Genomic DNA, 26,461 nt, shown 5'->3' with positions numbered 1-26,461 from the left:
CTTCCTGCTAATTACTTTATTTTCATTACAAAGGGGACAAATACTGGACCTGTATGAAGTAGCCCTCAAAAGCTACGCATGGTACTTATATGGCTTCCATCACCATAGTATCTGTGCACCAGATAATCTTAAATGTGCTTATCCTCACAACACCTCACGAGGTATTAAAGTAATATTATTCCCATTTTCCTGACAGGAAACTAAGAGACAAAGTGACTTGCCCAGGGTTACAAAGGAAGTCCATGGCAGAGCCAGTTGAACCTGGGCCTCTTAAATTCTGAGCTAGCACTCTGTTGGATCAAAAGCGGTACACATACGTGCTCCAAAAAGTATCATTCGTGTGTATCTGCCCAGTCCTTCCCCACCATCCAGCAGTGGCACCTTGTTACACAAAGTGCAATTCCAGGGATAAATTTCTAATTCCTTTCTTTTCTCCATTCATTGCATCTTTCTTTTCATTTTGCTCTTTGGGCCTGAATCTGTATTTGGATACACATAGCTACTTCTTTTGTATCCCAGAGAGGAGGTCAGTAGCTGGAGGAGAATGGCCCAGCATGTTTGGGACGCTGAAAAGCATCCCATCAAGTTTAGTAATGGCATCAGCACTGCCAAAGTTTGGATCTGGCATCTGAATCGTGCAAAATCCTGGGACAAACTCCCAAAATTGTACCATCAAAATAGAAATAAGGGTTACTTCTACTATTACATTAAAAAAAATCTGGTCTGGAACACATCCGGTATACAAAATCTCTAATTTGGCACCAATATCCTTCTGAATCTATATAATTTTTGTATATATACCATCCATTTTTACCATCTAAAGTTAGTATATATGTAACTTCTCCCTGTCCACCAAAATAGTCTAGATACCACTGTATCATGGGCAACAGTACCACAAAAACACATATCCAGCAACTATGTCCAGCTTGGTCCATCTGGGTTTTGGCACTGAACACCAAAATCATGCTGTTACTATACAATCATATGGGACTTAAAGTTGAAAAGGTGGGCACATGCTTATATTCTTTGCTGTATTGGGGCAAGAGTGCTCAAAACTTTGAAGAATTGATTAAAGAAAAAATGAGAACTCAACTCACAGCTGAAGGGGCTAATTCTGCAGCCTTTTCCCTAGAAAAACTCTCATTGGCTTTAATGGAGGTTTTGCCTGAGCAAGAGCTGCAGGATTCCAACCCTTAGTTTGTATTGTATTCCAAAAAGAGGAACCTACAGTATATCACAAGGTACTAAGGAAAATGCTGCAAATTACACATACTCTATTTGTGAACATCTCAGTATAAAGATAAAATCTGTGCGTTTGGCTTTTTGCATGTAAATCGAATTGTAATTTAGTAAAACAGAAAATGAAATATCATTGCTCTTCTGCAATGTCATTTTTAATATAGACTCAGACCAGAGAAACAACACATAAACTGATAGAAAAGGACTGCAATGGAATTATTTGCTACATTTGTATCACTTTCCACATAAACTACTCTACTTTTTCCTAGTCTTTGTGCTGTCAACCCACAGAGAATGCTTAGACCAACAGAAGAAAACTACTGGACATTTTCCATAGACTGCATTAAAGTAAGTGCTTGTGGGTTTGATTTTACATTTACTAGTAAATGGCACTACTATTGAAAATAAATAATCAATATACTCTTATAGCAGCTTTTTGATTATTTCTTCTCCATTTCAGCTAAAATGGCTTATGTAGACTAATCAGAGGCATTATGTTAGGATATTGGATGCTATAGAGCTATTAGTCAGTTATCATGCTTTCACTGTTTTTCCTGGACAAAAGTCCCTACAGCAAAATGTGATCAAGTAAGTACTGCAAGGGATTCTGTTTTGCTCCCTGAGTCACGGTCTTCTTTGATATTTGAAAGGAGGCCAGCCCTCAGGCTATAGCAGTGCCTTTTCTTTGTCCCATGAAATTCCATTCTGCTTTTGCTGAGATATTAACCATTAAAAACTTCAATTTTACCTTCCCTTTACTTGCCTTCTTCAGGAAAATGTTGGCAGCACCCAAATGTTCTAAGGCCGAACTCACAATGCTGCTAAAGAAGCAGCAGCACACACTGTCCTGAGAACACATGGGAATTACAAAAGCAGCTGTAACAGTGAGGTAGGAAAGACACTTGGCATAGGTTCCCCATCCCCAAGCCATTGCACATGGTCCCATTGAACCATACCTTCAGGAGGCCCTGAATGAGACAGAAACCAGGCCAGGCTCTCTCCCACCTCCAAATCCTCCCTAGAACTGTTATCTGAACCCAGTAACCATTCCTCCCCCATGGGGATGTCATGACATCAAGCTTGCTATGAAGCTGTAGATGTGTAGAACCATAGTTGCACCAACTCTAATGTACAAAAGTAAAATGTGGGCATAGAGGAGGTCTGAGGAACATCAGATGGATGATTCTTGTCATTTTCATCGGCTGCTCCATATCAAGTGGCAGGACAGGATTAGAAATTAGGATATTCAAAACCGAACCCAGCAACTGCCTTCATCAGCACTGGTTTGGTTTTAGGGGTTTTCTTGGGATGGACATATTATTAGAATGACAGATCAATTAATTTCAAAGCATGTGTACCGAGAAATGTGCCTACATGGCTGGCAATCATGTGGGTGTCAAAAGCTTTGGTGGTGTGAGAAAATTGCCAGTGATAGATATAAACTGAATATACAACTAGGCCACCTTAAGCACTTTGCCAGAGATCAATCAAGGTGCTCAATTTGCAAGGAGGCCACAACACTTTGAGATTTGCCGATGATGGTGATAAAACACGGGGCTTGTGGCAAAGCTGCCATAATTGACCCCCTGACCTCTTAGATTGTACAGTTTTTTGGGGGTAGGGGGTAGGGAAATTGTCTTTCTATGTCTAATGTGAAGCATATGGCACATTTCTCAGTGCTATAAATAATTAATAAAAGGACACTGCCAAACTTTTTAAACCAGGTCTTATTGTTATTATTTTCCTACTTATTATAGGGGATTTTTTTATTGTAAGAAGAGCTACTTGCTTTTTACCAGTGGAAAAAATGCATATACTTAGCTACCACAATGAGTACATGATTCACAAAATGTACTGCTGTGAGACAGCTACTTCTGTCTGCTCTTGCATTTGGACGCTTCAAAAACAGAACCAAGCAGTATCCACTTCTGCATTTAATGCTTAATCCATATTTATATGGAAACTGATCCTGCCATTTCAAAAGATCCTAATTACTGAGACTTGAGTCTGGTGGTGCCTGCAGCCGTCCTCCCCAATCCCACTATTTCAACAGGGCCAATTTACAGGAACTTGGTTGATTGTGGTTTAATCTTTGCAACTCTTCCTCCCTCCATCTAACAATCAATTGTCCCTGTGTCTTTTCCCATATAACAGAAGGTGAATAATTCTTTCTGCCTGTTTATTCAAATAACTGACAGCTCTCTTTTTTTTTTATTGATCCTCCTTCAAAAGGACCTTGAAGAATCAGATGGTGAAACCAAGGCTCTTTAAAGAAAAATAAGTGGGCGGAGAGGCGCCCGCCCGCTTTACTTCACACCCTCTCGTAGGGACGAGGACGAGAAATTGGACGTCACTGAATGGTTCGGTTGTTGCGCCCGCCCACCTCGCCGTGCTGCGTTGGGAGGGACGAGGGAGTCGGCCATCTTGGGTTCGCCCGGGCTGTGAGCTACGAGCGAGCGGGGGAGGGACTGGCTGGGTTGCGGAAGTGGCCGCGTTCGCTCCCCCGTAGTGGAGCGAGAGAGGCGAGAAGGAGCGTCCAGGGGCCCCCACCTTTCCCCGGCCAGCACCAGCTCTAGCGAGGAGGATGGCAGGGCGGCTACCGGCTTGCGTGGTGGACTGCGGCACGGGGTGAGCGCGGGGGCGGCGAGCCGGCGATGAATGGGCAGCAGGGCGGCTGCTGACAGTTTGGTACCAGGCACCGGGGGCGCCCCCTCCCGTGTGGGTGCCTCAGGCCGGGGGGGGGGGTATCTCCTCCAGCCCCGGTGGGGAGGCTGCAGGGACGTGTCTTGCCCCACAATAGCCCCCCTGGGGCGGTGGTGTCAGCGGGGAGAGGAGGCTAGAAAGCGGGGGAAGGGGTTGAAGTGAGCACCCCCCCCCGTTTCTCCCCACCATCCCCTTCCAGCGCAGCTCCTTCCCTTCTCCGCATACGGCTTTGTGGGGGTGGGCTCCCCCCCAAGAGCACCCTCTCCCCCACACCTGGGTGGGCGCGGGCTCCCACCCTGACTTCAGCACCCACCCCCTGACTCCCTGTGGGAGTGGGCCTCTCCCCAAGTAGCACCATCTCCCACCCCCAGTTCATTTTTGGCTGACTGTGCAGGGTCTGCTCTGACCCTCCAAAATCAGTCTGACTCAGGGGCAGGGTCACACCCTAAGGTGAGCATTCTTCCCTGGTCCTCTTGGGGTTTTTTTGTAGGGTCTCCTCTCCACCCTAATTTCATTCATTCCCTTTGCTGCTCTAGAAATCTTCCTGGCTCGGTCATTCAGGAAGCAGTGTTCCCCACCCTTGCCTGAGAGTCTCCAATCCCAATCTTGCTGCCTGTGTCTTGCAGGAAGCAGGCTCCTGCTCAGGGGCTGCTGAGGTTAGGGTGGACCCTACTCATAATCCAGCTAGGATAGCAAAATGATAAAAATATTATTTATATTGTTCAGTCATTTAATTGTGTGCATTAAATATTCTGAGCTCACGGGTTATTGCTAAATACCATGTTTTTTTTTTTAAATATATGGATCAAATCATTTATTCAGTATTACTTCTCTGTAGGGGAAACCCTCCCCCCTCTTCTAGTGAGCAAGCGCAGCGGAACTTCCTTAGTTTTGTCAAAGCCTCTTCCTGCTTTCAGGCTTTTATACCTTATAAGGCAGTTTTCAGTGTCAAACCTGAACCAAATCCCTTTTAGAAACTATTTTGTATTTAGTAACTAGCCGATGACGAGTAGAGAGAAAGTACCAGTGAGAGCTAATGCAAATAGATGGAAGGGACAGAGGTTCAGAATTCCTTTCAGTTGTTGCCTGTGTTTGCTGCTCCTAGTCTTCCTACTGTGTGCAGAGACCCTGTAGGTAACAGTAGGAAGTAAAGACTGAGTTTGAACTTGGGAGGAGTACATTGTATCCTTAATGGTAGTGTACTGAGGAAATGCAGGATTTTTTTTCCTTCTGTGAGTTACTGATTAGGGTATGATTTTTACAGATGGAATGATTTATTTTTAAACATTCCAGAAGGCTTTATTGTAGAATCTATCCAGATTTTTTTGTTGTGGTTCTAGCTCCTCCCTCTTTCCTACGGAAAGTGAATGTGTTAAGTGACTGTGCTATCTAAGGTTTCAAATAAGCTGCTCTTATTTGTTTCACTTCCCATCCATTTTTTTGATGTTTATAGAAAGTTTTGTTTTAAACTAAAATTGATTTTTTCATAATCTATTTGGCATATTGCAAACTCAGAGTAGATGCATATTTAACTTTTGGGGGGGGACTTGATCTTTCAGAATTGTGAAAATTGGTTTACAGTAGTAATGTGAACCCATCATCCTCTTTAAATTTAAAAGTGCCAATTTGGACTAACAGAGCATCAATAAATTTTCATTTTTATAAACTGCACACGTGCATATGTATATAATGGTGGTGCAGTAATGATAACTTAGGTAAGGTTGCATTTAGAGTTACAGCAGGAATAAAGACCTTGAATTTATATGAAGTCTGAATGTACTCTTTCCTTTTGTATTATCACATTTTATGTATTAGATAGGGAGTGCTTTGTCATATTCGTTATTTTTGATCATGAAGTATTTCAGTAAATCATCTACTACAAGTGAGTACATGGCCCCTGCCCTGAAGAGTTTACAAGCCCAGAACCTGTAAAGAGAATTACTTATACTTGCAATGAATTTCCATTGTTTACACTAGTCTTTGTACAGGAGTAAAGGATCCCTTTTTATTATTGGGGCCTACATTCAAATAGGGGAATAAGAGAATATATAAAACAAGGATTACAGTAATGTGGTTACTCAGCAAAGACATGTACAGGTTTTGAGGGTTCTGTTTCTTTTTTTTTTTTTTTTTTTTTTGATACTTTGGTGTTTGTAGGCCCCACTAAAATGTACTTTAAAGAGTCTTGTACTGACATTCTAATTATGGGACTTTTCCCACCAGTTTTCATTTATACCCACTAAACCAGTGGATCTCAACTTTTCCAGACTACTATATCCCTTTCAGGAGTGTGATTTGTCTTGCGTGCCCCAAGTTTCACCTCACTTAAAAACTACATGCCTACATAAAAATACCAAAGTGTCTCAGCACAGTATTACTGAAAAATTGCTTACTTTCTGATTTTTACCATATAACTATAAAATAAATCATTTGAAATATAAATAGTTTACTGACATTTCAGTGTATAGTATATAGAGCAGTATAAACAAGTCATTGTCTGTATGGGATTTTAGTTTGTACTGACTTCGCTAGTGCTTTTTATGGAGCCTGTTGTAAAACTAGACAAATATCTAAATGAGTTGATGTGCTCCCTGGAAGACCTCTGCATATCCCCACGGGTACTTGTACCCCTGGTTGAGAACTACTGCACTAAACTATCATCATCATTATTTAGAATAACTTAGTTAATTATAGTATCTTTTTAAATAGTTGATTACAATGAGACTTTCTTTATAACCCCAATTTTCATATGCTATGATATTAAAAATTCTCCTTTTGGGGCTACATTTTCCATGTTTAGAAGTGATCTTTTGTGTGGGGAACCATGAGCAAAATCTCTTGAGCCACTCATTAATGGAAAAGGGAAAAATACCATTTCAGGATTTGAAGGGCTTTTTTGCTTGCCAGTAACTCTGATGGGGGCAGAGGGGTGCCCTCTATGCTTCACGTGTGAATAGGCTCTTTGCTAGATTTTGGAGGTGGAGTTGAAAATTTTAAAATTAAAAAGTTATAAGATTGAAAATAACTTTTGAGCATGCACAGTTAGTAGCTGCATGGACTTTTAGAAGAGCCTAGTGAATCCTAGCCCACTTTGTGACATTAAAATGTACATGTGGAGGAGCTGTTGACACAACTTACAAAAATGTCTCATTGAAATACACATCACAGTTCATCAAAAATAATGTCATTTATATTTCTATCTGTTGCTGCTGCCATCTCAGTTGCTTTTTCAGATCTGCTACTGTCATTTAAACCACCTGTTGAAGAAAAGTAATTGGAGAATCAAACTAATTCTAAAAAGAAGGCCAGATCACTTTTATATTGTCCATTGACCAGACGGGAAGCTTGCACAAAGATCAAGGGAGAATATGGCCCTGATAGTAGTAACTCAACATTTAGTTGAGGCTATTTGAGAAATATTAATGCAATGAGGGAAAAACTATGCAGGGTACTTTTCAGCTTCTGTTATGTTTTTTGGCCATTTGCCCATGCTAGTACCTGAGTTGCCCACATCACACAGGTAATGTGGTAAATGTGCAGATGAAATACATATTTGGGCGCCAAAAGTAGTTGAAAATTTGGCTTTTAGGAACACAGAACCAGTGGTCTGTCTAGTGCAATATTATGTGGGCAGTAGCTGGATGATTTAGAAGAAGATGCAAGAAACCCAGCAATTGGCAGTTATGGACTTTTAACTCATGGGCCTATTTACAGCAGCTCATCAATGCATTGAGATGGATGGGGTAGTGGCGTGCTGTCAATTCAGAAAGACAGTGCTACCTCAGTTCCAAACATGATCTGAATGCAAGTTTTCTTTTCAGAACCATAAGGGCTAGAAACTAACTTCTTAACAAAATGAAAGCTTGAGAATCTAATCTGTCATGCGGGCTGGATAAATAGTTAGGTGGGACTGTGGGTCACCTGTTTGACACCACTGACTTAGTGTATGAGCAGTTTCCTTTTTATCAAAAGTAAAGTAAAGGGGAAAAAAATAAAATGTAAAATTACCAGAATATATGAATGCCATGCTAAGGCTACTTTTGTAATCAAAAAAGGTCTGGGAATGCAGAAGTTATCCTTGGACAAACAACCTTTTACAAACATTCCTAGTCTGAAAGTAGGCCTTGTCATGTAGCTGGTTCAGGAATCTTTATGTAAGCTACCAGGTGAAGCAAGTACTACTAGAATTTTAGGTGATACACATCTTGCCTAGATTTATTGATTTTTTTTTTTGAGAAATAATTCAATAAGTCAAAGAAGATGATATCTCTAAATTGAAAAGGTTGTTGAACCAATTTCTATTTTTCTCTCTCATCTGAACATAGGTTCTCCATTTTGTTTGATTCTAAACTAGTGTTCAGGTGTGGGAAGTGTCTTATTCTGATGCCTTTCTTGTGAGACTCCTTTTCCCCCACTTGTGGTCATTGCATGGTCTTAGAACTTTACAGCTGTGTAATGTGGACTGACTTAGACTGTGAGGAGTGAGACACAGTACATGCTGTCACTGGACTGATTCGAGTTTTAATTCTTTGGATGATGCAATATCTCTTGATTTTTTTTTTCTGACAATGTTGCATACTTATTAGCATTGGGGTTTTTTTTGTCATGAGTTGCCTTAGATTTATCTCCATGTTGTTCAGCATCTGCAAGAGATTTCAGAAATATCACTGCTCTTGTATATTTACTGTCAGATTTGAGCCTATGTGGTTTAAAAAAAATCTTAAACGAGACTAGCTTTTATTAAGACAAGATTTAATGGCATGTTTTTGTCTACAGTTCAGTAGGATACTTTTTCAGAAGACAACTGCTTCTAATTTAAACATTGTCCTGAAGTAGAAACATGTTGCAACATAACTATGTAAACTGGTATTTTAATGCAAGTCCGCTCTTGACAGACAAACATCACTTGTTTACCTCCTTAAATTAATATGTTAAGTGGTTAAACTAGTACAAATGTATATGATGCTCTGGACATTTTTATTCACTGTGCAGAATGTCTGCATCACGTCTATATGGAAGAAATGCAGTTAAACAACTGTATATTTTACATACTTCCCCAAAAGATTGGGGAAAAGCTTTAGCAAGTCATGATTGATGTGGGAAAAGTTTCTTAATTTCCCTTTGTGTACTGTCATGAAAGCAGAAGTCAGTGGGGGTGGTCTTGTGTGTTGGGGGACCAATAGCAGGGTTTTCTTCAAGTAGAAGACTTGACTTCGGAATTTGCTGATTCTATCGGCCCAGCAGACGCCTAGCTAGTTGACTTCAGAGCTTAATAGATGATAAATCTTTTTCTCTCAGGCTTCTTCTGATGGATGTCTGAAAGCTGTTGGCCTATTCTAGGGGATGGGCCTGATTTGTTGACTTTGTGTAGTGGTATGTTTGTGGGTTTTTTTTCTTAATGATAAGAAATTTTATACATACCTGTATACTAAAATCTCTTCCAAAATTCTAGGGCATTTTGTTTTACCCTTTAGTTGGACACACTTTCACATATATTAGCTATAATATAAAGTGCAGTTTAATGTTTTTCTTTAGGGTAAGTAGATTATGTGGATGAATTTGAAAGTAATGACCAATTAGCAATGCAGCATATGTCCAGCTCTGTCTTGTGTGTCGAAATACAGAGGCATACTGTTAGGACACTCAAAAATGAATGTGCAGGTCCCAGAGGATGTGGTAGGAGAAAGGGAGCATTCTGCCAATGCCAACACAAATTACATTTGTAATACAAACATAACATTCAAAGCCATGTACCATTTCCTATTTTTGAGAACGGCATTCAAATAAAATATACTTTTTTTTTTTTGGCATTTTTAAAATTACTTAAAATGAGTTTCACAAGTGGAAAGCAAATAGATTCAGAAATACAAGTTATCAGGGAGGTATGGTAATATATGTGTTTGTATTAATGCTTGTATTTGGCTTTGTTAATCTGCTATGGTATAACATTTACAGATATAATCCTCTTTATATAGCTTACCCTTCATAGATGGCTAAACCAGTGGTTCTCAAACTTCTATACTGGTGACCCCTTTCACACAGCAAGCCTCTGAGTGCGACCTTCCCCCCCCTTATAAATTTAAAAATACTTTTTTATATATTTAACACCATTATAAATGCTGAAGGCAAAGTGGGGTTTGGAGGGGAGGCTGACAGCTCGTGACTCCCCCCCACGTAATAACCTCACGACTCCCTTGAGGGGTCCCAACCCCCAGTTTGAGAACCCCTGGGCTAAACTATAAATTGAGGAGATTCTGAGTAAGTTCCCATTTTGAGCAATGGTATATTTTAAATGGCATGTTATCGTCAGATCTAACTTTTAAATATAAAGATACAATTTCTAAAGAGTCAAGTCACTAGTGCAGTTATTTTACAAACCTTGAATACCTGTGAATTTAACTTAGTAGCAAATTATATTTTGGTACCCAAGCCACTTTGAACAGTTAGAGGAGACACCTTTCTCTATGCTTTCTAGTAGCTGCCATAGTGCTGATGGCTGCTTGACGTGATCTTAAGGTAGGTGCTGAAATGACATAGCATGGAAAACTTGATTTTAATTGGGCTTTCATTTGTACATCTTTATCCCAATCGGAGTAAAAACTAACTGATACAGCAATTGTGATCCTTTCATTGTTTGTGTGGTTTTTTCTTCTTCTTGACACATATTAAAATCTGTATTAGCAGCCATCACAACAGCAATATAACATAACATTCTTCTCAAATGGAACAACATTAGAAACTGTAAGCACATGGCTTCCTCCAATATTTCTACTGAACTTCTTTAAGCTCCAGAGAATTAAAACGCCACATCTGGTTTGCTTTATCAAAATTGGCAGTTTTGTTGCATATCTTAATATTTGAAATATAAAATTAAGGCAATAACTAATTTTACCCAAACTGGATAAAAATGATTATCTTCCGCAAAAGCATATCCTAATTGTCAGAGACACCCAAAGAATTGGATAGGTACAGTTTGTATGCACACAAATATCTGCTTCAAAAAATAGGTATCTTAATATGGAGCTCTGTCTCCCCCCCCCTCTCCCCCGGCTACTAGAAACTACTTTTCCAACTCCAAAGCCTCCTGGTTGCTTCAGGAGGAACAGGTCTCTCTTCTAGCCTCCATTTTTGTGTTGTCATCACCCATGAATAACCCCAGTGTGTGGCTCCTGCTGCTCTGGTTTCTGTGCTGCATCATGAAATTGACATGATTCTTGAAATTTTTTTTGCTACCTAGAGCTTTCTGAATGTCAGTAGTGAAACTGACCAGAATGTTGTTAATGTCTCTCTGCTGCTGCTTGACAAAGCCATAAGTAGTACCACACATAACACCTGTCTGTGCTGACTCAAAGATAAGTCTGATTGTTTTTTCCCAGTAGGAAACTTATTTTACCAACCATAACAGCCTGACATATTTGATATGTTTTAATTTACTGAAAACTTAAGTATAATAGACACTGATTAGCATTACTTTCCCCAAGAAAAACTTCCCTCTGGCCACTGGATTCCCAAAGTATTGTATTTATAGAATATCAGGGTTGGAAAGGACCTCAGGAGATCATCTAGTACAACCCCCTGCTCAAAGCAGGACCAATCCCCAGACAGATTTTTGCCCCCGATCCCTAAATGGCCCCTTCAAGGATTGAACTCACAACCCTGTTTAGCAGGCCAATGCTCAAACCACTGAGCTATCCTTCCCCCCTAAGGATTGGACTCACAACCCTGGGTTTAGCAGGCCAATGCTCAAATCACTGAGCTATCCCTCCCAAGTATTCCACCCACCTGTGGTATTCTGGTAACAGTTTTTAGACATGTGTAGTGCTGCTAAATATGGTATATTCAACAAGAAGAAAAGGTCAAACAATGAATCACCATGACAATGAGGATTCCAATGGCATAGACCAGGGGTGGCCAAACTTACTGACTGTCATATGTGGCTCAGACAATCTTCAGAAGTTTGAGAGCTGGGGTGTGCCTACCAGGGCTCCAGTGTAATAGCTGAAGCCCTGAGACACCCCCCCCCACACTGGGCAGAAGCCCCTAGCCCCAACACCCTGGTGCAAGGCAGAAGCCCCAAGCTCTTCTCTTCTGCCCCCCCCTCCCCCCAGTCTGGTAGGCAGAGAATGCAGGGGGGCCCTCTGTGAGCTGCATTTCAATTGTAAAAGAGCCACATGCAGTTCGTGAGCCACGGTTTGGCCACCCTTGGCATAGACTGTGTTAGAGATCACTCCTTGTTTTGTCTTTTGGGAGAGTGCTATACCACAAACACCAGTGTCAAATGAGAAAAAACATTGGTACCCTAATTTTGTCCAGAAACTGTTCAGATCCTGTGGTCTGGATTTGTATTTGTTTGGAATTCATGGTGCCATAATGCATCCTCCACAGACTCCAGTCTCAAAACTCCCATCCTCTTCTGATATCTTAGAGCCCCACAATTGTGGTCAAGACACTGTTCAATATCTGAATTTATTATAAAAAGGTTGGTCCTGGACAGGTTTATCATGCTGTTGTGGATGCCAAGCAGCCTTAGTAGTAACTATTCATAAGCTAGCTACCAAAGGAGGACTATCAAACATAACTTGGAAGCAATAGACTCATTAGCTATGATTACACTAGGAAAATTTGACCCAAAACTCCCACAGGTTCTGCTGAATATTTTTAAACTGGGAGCTGCAGTATAGACAAGGTTCTGGTGGCCTGTGCCATTTTTTTAAAAAATTGCCATTTTAATTGAAACTGTGATAAGATGGATTTGGCCACAAGAGATTTGCTTTCACTGCTGCTTCTAATGGTTTTAACAGTGGTTCAGTTGGTTCCCCTGGTTCAACCGGTAGTGGTAGAATGAATGGGAATATTTTGGTGGACTTCCCCATATAGCGAATTCCTTAGAGTAGTTAAGAACCTATTTCATTTTTTACAGGTTTACTCAGATTCAGGAAAGAGAAACACACATAACTGTAGAATTTGGATAAATCATAGTTCTGTTTATTAAATACAAGGAAAACCATAATACTTTGAAATGTAAATCAGCGTTTTAGAAGTTTTTTTCTTTCTTTTCCAAGATACCTAGACAATTATTGTCAAAATAAATGGTAGCTTCCTTTCTCTTTACACAGCTGTAACTCTCTGGTTTCACTTTACATTTTATCATGATCTTATTTAATATTAATGGATTAAGGTGAGTAAGTATGTATTGTCACAGTGAAAATATTCACCGAAGTGAATTTACAGTAGTCTCTCTTTAGGGGAAGAATGTTTTTTGTTGTTTTTTTTTAAAATTCCTACATCCGTTGACTAGCCTCGGTTCAACAGCATCCTCTCAAATATCCAGTGTTGCAGTAGTTGCCTGGTCCAGTTGTCTGGTTTGCGCATCCCCTGGGTCTAGAAACACTTTTAGACTCCCATCTTTGTTTTTCTAGTCTGCATCCTCACAGAGTATTTTGTCTGGAATAATTTGAAATTGTGTGCATCTCCTTCAATCGCAATGTTAAGTTTCCTTTTCTGACTAGTTGTAATTCAGTCCTGTTAATTTAAAGTTATTTAAAACCCAACATTTATGATTAAAGTAGTTGCGAACAAAAAAAAAAATCAAAATTCCTAAGATAAAGACCAGTCCCATACTAGCTAGTAATTAGAACTTCACTAGTACAGAAGTTTGGGGCACTGGATTGAAGAAACTGTGCTCACTGAAAGTTTTCTTGTCAGCAAATTGTGAATTTTAGTTTGCTGATCTCAGTTCTTGCCTAGACTTGTCATCCCATGTCTGATTCTTAAGAGCATTTGAGAAGATATATTAGAGCTGCGCATAGAAGAAATTAATTAGCCTTTCTTCCCTTGTCGTTTCCCAGTAATTCAAGTATTGAAGGGATTCCAGAGGCTTCACTGCTTCCTGACCAACTTTTATCTGCTCCAGCTGTAGCACAAAATCTGTTCTACAGGAGAGGATTTTCAATTTCTTTTCCTTTTTTCTCCTCTTCAGGAGAAATGAAAAATACATTCTTCTTGGGCTCCCCAACTGTCCTGATCCTCCATATTGATTCAAATACAGCAACAACATAAAAGACTGAAATTAGTCCTCAACAGTCCCACAGCTTTGTCCACACTTCTTGTGGTCACTTCAACATACATATGTAAAGACTAAATATGTTCTCATTTTTTATCAGTGATGCGCCGAAGTAGTTTTTGTGATGCTTTAAAAACAGCTGATCCCTGTCCACATCCTGCTTGCACTGTTGTAAATGTCCTCCTTAACTGTGGAAAGAAATCTGATACTGCTTTGAGTGCAGTATAAAAACCCTAATTAGAATACCACAAGGCACAACTGATGAAAAATTAGTACAAAATTTTCTAGTGTAGATAAGACATTACTGGACTGCAGATTTTCCAAGGTCTCCTTGCTGGAAAGGACCAGTTGTGGGCCATTTTTTTGCATGACTTAATCCATCAAATCTTGCTGGTCATTGAACATCTTTGTAAACATTGAAACAAATGAAATGGTACATTAGCATATGTATTTTGTGCTGTTTAGTGTTGTAAAAGTTGCTACTGAGAATGTGCTTGAAAGGAAGTAAAAAGAAGCAGCATTAATCTGTGTGGACTAGATGTAATTTATTTGAGCATAATTGTTTCAGTTGTCAAATGAATGTTGAAGGCTCTTGTGTCATCCAGGGTGTGGTTATTCTGCCGTTTAATGATGAAAGATTGTAGAAATGTGTAGTAGATTTTATTCACTGATAAATTTTGCACCACATAATATTTTGCATATTTGCTATGTGGGAAAAAGTAACAATGTAGAGTAATAAGGGAGTTAGTCTATAAATTTCCAATTGGCTTGAATGTCCTTACTAATTTTATCTATCTTACGTTGTATACCCAGTCGTTAAGGACATCTACGTAATCACTCTTTTTGTACCTACCATCATTCTATGTAACACTTAAGTTTTCATTAACTAAAAGATTACAGGGGGAAAAAAAATTCTCTCCATTTTGTTTTGTGTATTTGACAGCACTGTGTGAATAGTCAGTTTCGTTATTTCCTCTGCTAAAGGTAATTATCTTGTTTGTGTGGGTGTGTCAAACAACAGCAAGGGAAACATACATAAATAAAGTACAATTTGGAAGAGGCATTCAGGTAGAGTAGTACTTAAAATTACTTTCAACTCATTTTTAAAAATTAATTATCTGTAGATAAAAATATAAAAATTTTTAATTCTAGATATTATGGAAGAAGTGAGTTTTGAAAAGGGATTTTAAATAGTGGGGGTAATGGTCTGCAGAATGTAATATTGACTCAAGACCTACAATTTATAAAAAAATAAATAAAACAAAACAAAAAAACGCAAAACCTGTAATGAGAAAGCAGCAATCCAAATGAACTATGAAATATCTGAGTACTGCAGCATCACAAAAGGTGTTACCCCACAGTTACATCCTTCTCCACAGCTATTTAAAAATATATATATAAATAAATAAAATAAGAAGGAAAGTTTAGAAGACAGCAGACAGGGCATATCAGTCAATGGCATATACATCAACAACATAAGATATGCCAATGACCTAGTTTACCCATCTCTTTCACAAGGGAAGAACTTGAGAACATGCTTATTACTGTGAACAGTGCCAGCAAGAAAAAAGGAATGATGATCTACATTAGAAAGACAAAAAGTATGCTAAGTAAACAATAACACACAAGGTAGGCAACACCAATACCTCAATGCTCAAGTTAAGAACATAACATAAAAATGGCCCTACTGGGTCAGACCAATGGTCCATCTAGCACAGTATCTTTTCTTCTGACTGTGTCTGGTGCCAGATGCTTCTGAAGGAATAAACAGAACAGAGCAATTATTAAGTGATCCATCCTGTCACCCAGTCCCAGTTTCTGGCAGTCACAGGCTTAGGGACACCCAGAGCATGAGGTTGCATCCCTGACCATCTTGGCTAAAAGGTATTGATGGACCTATCCTCCATAAAGTTATCTAATTCTTTTTTGAATGCAGTTATACTTCTGGCCATCACATCATTGCCTGGCAACAAATTCCACGGGTTGACTGTACGAAGAAGTACTTCCTCATGTCTGTTTTAAACCTGCTGCCTATTCATTTCATTGGGTGATCCCTGGTTTTTGGGAATAAATAAAACTTCCTTACTTGCTTTCTTCATGCTATTCATGATTTTATAGACCTCTGTCGTATTCTTCTCTCCCCCCCCCCCCCCTTAGTTGTCTCTTGTCTAAGATGAACAGTCCCATTCTTCTTAATATCTCGAATGGAAGCTGTTCCATACCCTAATCACTTTTGTTGCCTTTCTCTGTACCTTTTCCAGTTCTAATATATCTTTTTTTTAGATGGAGCGACCAGAACTGTGTACACACACACACACACACACCTTGAATACTATTATGGCTTTATATAGTGGCATTATGATATTTTCTGTCTTATCTATCCCTTTACTAATGGTTTCTAACATTGTTAGTGCTTTTTTTTTTTTTTTTCCTGTTGCTGCACATTGAGTAAATGTTTTCAGAGGACTCCAAGATTATTCTTGAGTGGTAACAACTAACTAGATCGCATCATTTAGTTTGTATAGTTGGGATTATGTTTTCAAGCCTGTGATTCTTTGCATTTATTAACATGGAATTTCATCTGTAATTTTGTTTCCTAGTCACCCAGTTTTGTGAGATCTTTTGTAATCGTCACAGTCAACTTTGGACTTAACTATCTTAAGTAATTTTGTATCATGTGCAAACTTTGCCACCTCACTGTTTACCCCTTTTTCCAGATTGTTTATGACTACGTTGAACAGTACTAGTCCAAATACAGAACCTTGGGGGATCCCGCCTAATTACCTCTCTCCACAGTGAAAACTGACTGTTTATTCCTAGCCTTCGTTTCCTGTCTTTTTAATCAGTTACTGATCCATAAGAAGACCTTCCCTCTTAAGCAAAGTAAGCAGTCATAGGATAAGAGCCTTTAGTGAGGGGCCTTGTCAGAGACTTTCTGAAAGTCCAAGTACACGGTATTAACTGGAACACTCTTGTCCACACGTTTGTTGACACCCTCAAAGAATTTTAATAGATTGGTTAAGCATGATTTTCCTTTACAAAAGCCATGTTGACTCTTCCCCAACGTATTGTTTCATGTGTGTGTCTGATAATTGTTTCAATCAGTTTGCCTGGTACTGAAGATAGGCTTTTTGGCCTGCTATTGGATTGTCTCTAGAGCCTTTTTAAAAATTCAGGGTCACATTAGCTATCTGCCAGTCATCTGGTACAGAGACTGATTTAAGTCATAGGTTATATACTACAGTTAGTACTTCTGTAATTTCAAATATGAGTTCCTTCAGAACTCTTGGGTGAATACCATCTGATCCCGGTGACTTATTACTGTTAAATGTATCAGTTTCTTCCAAAACCACCTCTGTTGACATCTCAATCCAGAACAGTTCCTCAGATTTGTTATCTAAAAAGAATGGCTCAAGTGTGGGAATCTCCCTCAATCCTGTCCAGTGAAGACCAATGCTAAGAATTCATTTAGCTTGTCTGCAATGGCCTTGTCTTCCTTGAGTGCTCCTTTAGCACCACTATCATCCAGTAGCCCCACTGATTGTTTGGCAGGCTTCGTGCTTCTGATATACTTAAAAAAAAATAAAAAATCTGTAGTTAGTGTCTTGCTAGTTGCTCTTCAGATTCTTTTTTGGCCTGCCTAATGACTTTTTTGCACCTTTCTATTTTCCTCAGTAGGCTATGACTTCTAAAGGATGCCTTTAGCCTCTAACTGCCTCTTTTACTGTGCTGTTTAGCCATGGTGGCATATTTTTGGTCCTCTTACTCTTTGGGGTATACATTTAGTTTGAGCCTCTATTATATGGTAGTTTTCAAATCGTTTCCATGCAGTGTGAAGGCATTTCACTCTTGTGATAGTTAAATGGAAGTTAAAAGGAACGAACTTCATCTTTTTTTTTTTTTTGGTAGTTCCCCTTTTTGAAGTTAAATGCTAGTGTGGTGGGTTTCTTTGGTATTTTCCCCACTTACAAGGATGTTAAATTTAATTATATCATGGCTGCTGTTACTGAGTGTTTCAGCTATATTGACCTCTTGGACCAGATCCTGTGCTCCACTTAGGACTAAATCAAGAATTGCCTCTCCCCTTTAAGTTCCAGGACAAGCTGCTCCAAGAAGCAGTAATTAATGGTGTCTAGAAATTCTCTGCATCCCATCCTGAGGTGACATGTACCCAGCCAATATTGGATCGTTGAAATCCTTCATTAGTATTTGCTCTTCTGTTTTTGTAGCCTCTTTAATCTCCCTGAGCATTTCATAATGACTGTCTTCATCATGGTCAGCTGGTTGGTAGTATATTCCTACTACCTATAGCCTTATTCGAACATGGAATTTTTATCCTTTGAGATTCTCTGATACAGTTTGATTTTTACTATATTTGACTTTCTGCTTTCTTTCACATATATGCCACTTTTCCACCAGCATGAACTACTTTGTCATTCCTATATTTTGTTCCTCTGGTATTATCGTGTCCTGTTGATTATCAACATCATCATCATCATCATCATTCCATCAAGTCTCTGTGATGCCTGTTATATCAATATCCTCATTTAATACCACACACTGAAGTTCACAAGCACTTATAAAATTTGTCAATATTTACTTGTCTGCTTTCATATGATGTAATTGAATGGCACTCTTTTTTTCATTTTACTGTTTCTCTTCAGTTCCTACTTTGTTGTGGAACAAGTGAATAGTTTCCCCTACTTGGAGAGTCTAATAACATCAGACAGAAGATGCGATTAAAAAAAAGTATTCAGTAACATACAAAGACTTCTGTGTAGTCAAAAGTTAAAACTGCATATCAGCACTAGATTGCTGATGTGCTACATATGGTCACCCCTGCTGTACGGATGTGGAAGCTGGGCTCTTAAAAAGGACACAGACAAAACTCGGAGGTTTTGAGTTGTGGTGTTACAGAAGAACGTTAAAAATTAGCTGGATCACCAAAATGACGAATGAGGTGATGAGAAGGATGAATTTAAAAAGAGCACAATTATTGGAGACCCTGTGTAAAAGAATAATATCTTTTTGGATGTATTGCTTGCTTATCACAGAGTGACTCAATTTCAATACTCATACTATCAGACAAGATTGCAGGCAAACCAGGAAGAATGAGAACCACCTACATTGGAGATGTTGTTAGATGGACTGGTATCCAAAGGAGAGTGGAAGCTGTACAGCTGTGTCCTGACTGAGAAAAATGGAAGGTGGAAATTGGCAACCTCTGTATCAGAGACATCACTTGAAGGGAAGAGAGAGAATGTTCTGCAGACCACAGTAATGAAGACAATTCATGTGTAGGAGGCAGCAAGTTACACAGTATTATTCACTATTCAGTGTTTCATGCAATTATGAGGCATTGCTTCAGTTTTATTCTCTGTTCCTTTCCCTCCTGCGCTTAATCCAAAATATGCAGCTTTAATTTTAATGATTCACTTACTGTATCTCTATGAACAATTGGCCATGTCGTGGTAAAACCTTGTTGTGATTGCTAAGAGAAGTAAGTGGTGAAGAAAATTTTCAAACTGAGGTTTCTTTTGTTTGTTACCCCTTTGCAGATGTCCTATTTGCATATGTCATGGTTACATGGCTGATTGGACATGTGTCCTGATTCTGGCCTCTGAGTCCACCCCTGAGGTGTTAGGTCTAGTGCTGTGTTGTATGTATTCAGATGGAATATATGGGCCCAAAGAGTTAAAGATTTTTAACATGACCCTGAAACTGCCCAACATTGAACAGTTTTAAACAAGGTTTGGGGTTTGTTATGCAGAGACCTCTAGCATGCTTAATACCATGGCATTAATACCATTGAAAATCTTTTTAATATTTTAATAAAGATACAGACAAGAAGGAAAAACAGTTAAAGCATTTGAAATGTTAAGTAAGGTTGTAATTTAAACAACATCATTTTGTTCACTTTTGCTCTAGCTGGAGAGAGTTTTTAGAAAGAACCCCCTTAGATAACTGTCCTTTCTGGAGAAAAAGTTAGGTGAGATGGGCTGGAGCAGTTATTGCTGCCGTATTAAAGTCCGATCCCATTTCCTGGATGACACATGTATAAGGGGAGAGAGTAGGGTGACCAGATGTCCCGATTTTTATAGGGACAGTCCAGATTTTTGTGTCTTTTTCTTATATAAGCTCCTATTACTCCCCACCCCCGTCCTGATTTTTCACATTTGCTGTCTGGTCACCCTAGGGGAGGAAGAACTACACAGATTAAAAAATGCACTTCTGTCTCTGGAGTTGACTTTCATTTGCAACCTCACTGTTTAAGAAATGCAGACATGGCACATGGTCATATCTGCCACCCTGAGACCTGGCAAACTTTAGCTGTTAGGAGTTTTTCTTTTAGATGATTCTTTGGTCACAGGCTTACAGCAGTGTTGCAGAATATACAGTCTTGGCTGGTTAAGCCAGACTCTTTTTTTTAAAAAAAAAAAAAAAAAAGGGGGAAGGGGGGGGGGGGGAGAGGGAGAAGAAATAAGATGGGAAGGAAAAGACCCTGGATGGGGAAAACCGGACAAGACAACAAAGACTCACTGCCCAGATGGAGTTCAGGATTTAGCTAGAGCCAGTGGAGGTTGCAATGTCCTCTGGAACCCTCTTGTTGGACCAGTCTGATCAGAATGACAAAGGCATAGTGGTGTCACAGTTGATCGCAGCGTCCCCTGAGATGGTGGAGGTGGCAGCCATTTTGTTGAAGCTCAATCCTTCTCCTTCTTTTGCTCAGGCAGCATTGTGGTTTTCAGCTTCTTGTTCCTGATTTCCCCCAAATTCTTGTTCTTTTAAGGACTGTTTACCAGGCATGTCCTTAGCAGTCCTTGAGTTATATCAGCACTCCTTTTTGGTTTAGACTAATTGTCTTTTTCTGTTTTCCTATTGCACCATTTCCCACCAACATTTATCATTATATGGAATTGGAACGTTTCATAAACGTATCTACTTTCTCACAGCTTGAGTTGCTAGTGAGGAGGCTTGCCAGGCCTCAGTTATCACTACCGCCTGTACCTGTCTTTGGGTGGAATTTCTCAATACTCTCACTCTTCTATTTAGTCTGTAGAAGAGAAGAACGAGAGGGGATTTGATAGCTGCTTTCACCTACCTGAAAGCGGGTTCCAAAGAGGATGGATCTAGACTGTTCTCAGTGGTACCAGATGACAGAGCAAGGAATAATGGTCTCAAGTTGCAGTGGGGGAAATTTAGGTTGGATCTTAGGAAAAACTTTTTCACTAGGAGGGTGGTGAAGCACTGGAATGGGTTACCTAGGGAGATGGTGGAATCTCCTTCCTTAGAGGTTTTTAAGGTTAGGCTTGACAAAGCCCTGGCTGGGATGATTTAGTTGTGGATTGGTCCTACTTTGAGCAGGGGGTTGGACTAGATGACCTCCTGAGGTTCCTTCCAACCCTGATATTCTATGAGTCTTCTCTCTTGAGTTAAAGGGAAAGAACAGACCCAACTTGTATTATTTTCAGAAACGCAGGTGGCTCTTGGGAGAGACCCAGCCTGGTCTTGGTTTTCCTTCCAGAGTGTCTCCCCTCATCCATTCCCTCCTCGGATTGAAACTCCTTTTCTCAAAGCCTCCCTGGTTACCGGTATGTCTTCACTGCAGAGTTAGGTCAGGCTTTAGCCGAACCCTGCTTCCATCCATGCAGGAAAAACCTCTAGTTGGGGCTTGAGGGAGTCTCAAGCCCAGGCTAGCAAGCACAGTTAAGGGCGTTGACTTGAGCTCAGTTTTTGCTTCAGTCCAGGCTGGCAGCCCACCTATTTTGCAGTGAGAATGAAGAGGTAGGCTAATTAAACCCAGGTGCTGTTAGTCCTGCAATCCTAGTCTACAGTTCCACCTGAGCTGCACTTTGTCTACCTCCCTTATTCTACACTGGAAATCATCTATGCTGCCTCAGCATTTAACCCAAGATTTGCCTACTCCATTTCTACTGTGCTTCCACAGCATTTGAACAGAGATGTTATAAATAAATTCTCTTCTTGTGCTGCCTGGAAGCTGACACCAGTCATCTGCTGGTGTGATATCAGTAAGGCCTATATTTGGGGGGAATACACCTAAAAGAACATTTTTTATGTTTAGTGGACAGGAAAGAAACTGAAAGGTAGAGAAGTCAGTCGGGTGTGCCATAAATCACTTGGCTTGCAGACTGAAATCCTTAATGACATTCACATTAAAAGTTCTTGTTGCCAAATGCTGTTTACTTTTATCTTTAGAATTGTCTGCATTAATAATGAGTAACTCCATTTGGAAGTTATGTACATGAAGAATTGTTCTCATGTCACTGCCACAGACAGCAGCGCCATGCTAGATGTGAGAGAGCACCCTGCAAATGAATTCATAGAGCAGCCAGTTTCTTGCACCACTAAGAACTATGGGATATCTCATCAGAAATCCATCCCCGCATACAGACTAGTACAGCACCATACAATGCAGTTATGTAAGTCTGGCACAGGTAGGGGTTTTGCAGTGGGGATATTTCACCCAGACTATATTAGCTTGAGTTAACTGCAGTGGAGACAACGCTCCCTATTAGCGCAATAAAACACCTGCGGCTGACTTGTGTCTGCTGGTTCGGGCTTGCAGAGCTATAAAATTGCAGCATAGACATTTGGGCTCAGGCTGGAGACCAGGCTCTGAATGTCTGCGTTACAATTTTTAGCCCCACAAGCTCGAGTCAGCTGTGGGTGTTTTATTGCATCGTAGACATACCCCCAGTGTGCCTGAGCCCAGTTACCATTTGCTCAATGGCTTCTGTTACAGGGCCTAGGTGTGAAGTCTTCCTTTTGTCTCACTGTTTTTTTCCACTTGGCTAGTCAAGCCATTTGAGAGACTGTTTGCTTCCTTATTTAGTAGTTAGACCCATTCAGCCTTCATGGTTTGCAATTACAAGTCTTGTGACTGAGGGGACATGTGCTGAAATTCTATGCTCTCCCTGACATTCCCATAATATCAGAAATCCTACACACAAAACATTTGGGGGGACAGATCAATATTTATTACTAAGCACTCCCACTATGGTCATGGCATATAATAATGGTTAATTGTTAATGATTTTAAGTGTTGGTTCAGTAGTTCATAGACTAAAAGGAGGATGCTGTCTTCCATTTACTTTCAATTATAGTTTGGAATTGGGTAATACTTTGGAGTGAAATCTATATTAATGGCATCAGGATTTATTTTTGATAATACCTGAGAAGATCAAATATTTGATCTGTAGTTACTCATGTTAGTATCTACACCCTGTGGCTTTACTTAATATTTGTATATAGTATGCCAAGAACATTTTTACTCCACTTGCCTGGCCAGATTTACATAATCATAGCCAGGAGTAGTGATGGCTGAATTATTATTTTGTAAATAGTAGCTCCCTACTGAATTTGGGTAATGTTAACTGTTTTAAGTAGACGTTAAAATTCTGATTACCTTACAGGAACAATTGTTGTATGCAGTGTTGTTGTAGCCATGTTGGTCCCAGGATATTGGAGAGACAAGATGAGTGAGATCTTTTATTGGGCCAACTTCTCTTGGTGAAAAAGACAAGCTTGCAAGCGCTCCACAGACCAACATACACCAACTCAAAGTGGCACAAGACTCCGCCAGAACAATACATGAAAAATCTACAGACAAATCTCCACTGCTACAGTGATCAACCCCCCGCATAACACACCTTTCAAGATCCATGGGTCTACACATGCCTGTCACAACATGTAGCGTTCCTCATCTAGTGCACTAAATGTCCCAATAGTAACTGGGTGAAACCAGACAATCGCTACGCTCTCGAATGAACTCTCACAGGAAAATGATAAAAGAAAAAACATGGTATCACCTGTGGGTGAACACTTTTCACAAAGCGATCACTCTATACCTGACCCCTCAGTCCTCATCCTCAAAGGAAACGTGCACAACACTTTCAAAAGATGACCCTGGGAGCTTAAGCTCTTAATTTTGCTAGACACTAAAAATCACAGATTGAATAGAGATACTGGTGGATTTATGGCTTGTTACAATAATCTAACTCACTAACAACCCCCCCCCCCCTTTCCTCCCTATGATTGGAGGGGTGTTAGTTGGCCACTTCACCTTGAATGGTCCCTTGAAATGTGTTAACTACTTATGGTAAACAAGTGTGTCAAATCTTATGTTTAGCAGTGACAGTTTGAGTTATGCTACATCTACACCAGAAGTGCTACAGGGGTGTAGCTTCACCAATGCAGATGCGCCACTGTAGCGCTTCTGGTGAACGCGTTCTAAGTTGATGGGAGAGAGCTCTCCCACTGGCTTAATAACTCCACCTCCCACAAGAGGCAGTTCTCCTGCTGACATAGTACTGTCTGCACTGGCGCTTAGGTCGGTATAACTTATGTAACTCGGGTGTGGATTATTCACACCCTAAGTGATGAAATTTATTCCGAAGTAAATTCTAGTGTAGACAAGGTCTTCGTTTCCCAGACCTGAAGAAGACCTTTGTGTAAGCTTGGAAACTTCTCTCTCACCAACAGAAGTTGGTCCAATGAAAGATACTACCGCACCCATCTTGTCTTTCACAGGAACAATCTTAGGTTTTTTCTCTCTCTTCTAATGAAAACCATTGATAAGTGTTCTGTAGTTCAGGTCATACAAGGTGATCTACCTCCCTATTATGTTTTACATTCATTTGTGTGAATTTGGTACTGTGGCATCCTAGAAGAATGTTATAGAGCAATATAACTTGATTGGAGCAATGTATAATATACTATTAGTACAGAGTTCTGTTTGGGAAAGTTAGGGGAAGAGAACTCAACTCAAAGTGCCCACCTTCCTCTCTGTAAGTCAGTCCTGACTCAGAGAGGTCCCCAAATCTAATAAGGTTTTTCAAATTTATAGAAAATACTTTAGGGTATAATCTGTAAACAGTGATGCTATATCAGTAGTCCCTTCTGCAATCTTTCTTATATTGGGATCCTTTCAGTAATGGAGAAAGGGACTCAATTACTACTGCAAATAGGATTAAGACAGGGTGTGTCGCATACTTCATTGATTCAAACATTAGTCAGACACATCTTGGTTTACATGAGCGGCACTAGGGAACTTACTTTAGTCTTGTAAAATTCACTTTGCTTAAGGCGTCACTTTTTCAGTGAGTAAAATCTTTCCATTTTAACATCAGCATTGGATGAGTAGATCTGGTAAATTTGAAAAATAGTTATGCAAAGCTAGAGGGTGCTATTGGTTATATACAAAGTAAATCATTAAATTATTCATTATGACTTGTTTCCCCTGTTTTTTCACTTTTCTACCTCACTTCTATCCCCTCCCCTCCCCTCCGATGTCTCAATTTTTGACCACTCCATGTTAACTTACGGAATAGTATGTGGAAGTCTAGTCTAGTTTGTTAAAGGTGAATCCTCACTTTGAGAGACTACATTGGTAGTACAGCTGATAACATGCTGTCTCAGTATTCAGGCCTGGTTTACACTTTTGAGTGCAATAGTCAGGTCAACCTAACCCCAAAGTAGATGTGAGTAGGTCAACAGAAACGTTTTTCCATAGACCTACCTACTGACTCCTGGAGAGATGGATTTACTAAATCAATGGAAAAACCCTTTCAATAGATGTAGGAAGCATCTACACTACTGTGCTGCAGCAGCACAACTGCTGCTCTGTAGATGTAGCAGCTGTAGTGTAGACATGCCCTTGGAGACCAAAGTTGAATGAATGTTTCTATTCTAACAATTAAAAAAAACAAAACAAAACAAAAAAAACCACTTTATTTTTATTTTCAGAAGTCAGGCTGCTGTGTTCTTGCTGAATAAGCAGTATGTATTTTTAGATCTGCTGATCTCTATGCTTTGAATGCAGTGTTTTTACTGAAAATAAATCTTTCATCTGGCTATATTTTTCTTTCAGTTTTCAGAGTGTGTGTGTATACTGGACTTTTTCCTACATCACAAAACTACTAAGCAGCATGTTGCTATCTGCAACAACCTAGTTTTTATTAGAATCTGCTGAATTTGATATAAAACTACTTAACTCTTTTTGTATGCTAGGACACTTCTTGCCTTTTTTCTGTGTTGGATGTTGCATTTGACGAGGGTTTAGGTTTTCAAGACAGAGTATACTTTTCCAGAACTTACTGACACTGTTCCCAGAATAGAAGGCAGATTATCCTGAATAATACTTAGCAGACCTTCAAAAAAAAACCCAAAAAACAAACAAACATTAAAATGTAAGAAATTGTAATTTCTCTCTCTTAATGTTCATAGGAGGGTGGGGTTTAATATTACACATTCCTTTCATGCACACAGCTATGCCTTTGCAAATATTCCTGTTATTTTCATGAAGATGTTTTTCTCTGAAGTATACAAATAAGGTTAAGGTTGTGCTTTAAACGTTTAGAAAAATGTTCAGTTTCAGGCTTGATTTAATTGATTCAACTCCATTGGAAGTTTGTTTGTGCCTTTATGACTACTCTT

The 26,461-nt window shown here is 39.7% G+C and overlaps 1 protein-coding gene across 1 annotated transcript in view; it reads left to right on the top strand.

Moving 5' to 3' along the window:
• The first annotated feature begins 3,679 nt into the window (after window positions 1-3,679).
• Window positions 3,680-26,461, top strand: part of ACTR3 (actin related protein 3) — a 43,892-nt gene continuing 21,110 nt past the window's right edge. The window contains exon 1 of the mRNA XM_026647421.2: window positions 3,680-3,867. Coding sequence (XP_026503206.1) covers window positions 3,824-3,867 — 44 coding nt within the window. The 5' untranslated portion in view covers window positions 3,680-3,823. The remainder of the gene's footprint in view (window positions 3,868-26,461) is intronic.

This window comes from Terrapene carolina, unplaced genomic scaffold (assembly GCF_002925995.2).
Source record: "Terrapene carolina triunguis isolate 2854851 unplaced genomic scaffold, T_m_triunguis-2.0 Scaffold62, whole genome shotgun sequence".
Lineage (NCBI taxonomy): Eukaryota > Metazoa > Chordata > Testudines > Emydidae > Terrapene > Terrapene triunguis.
The sequence above is the reverse complement of the archived record's forward strand: the minus strand, read 5'-3'. Positions and strand labels throughout refer to the sequence as shown.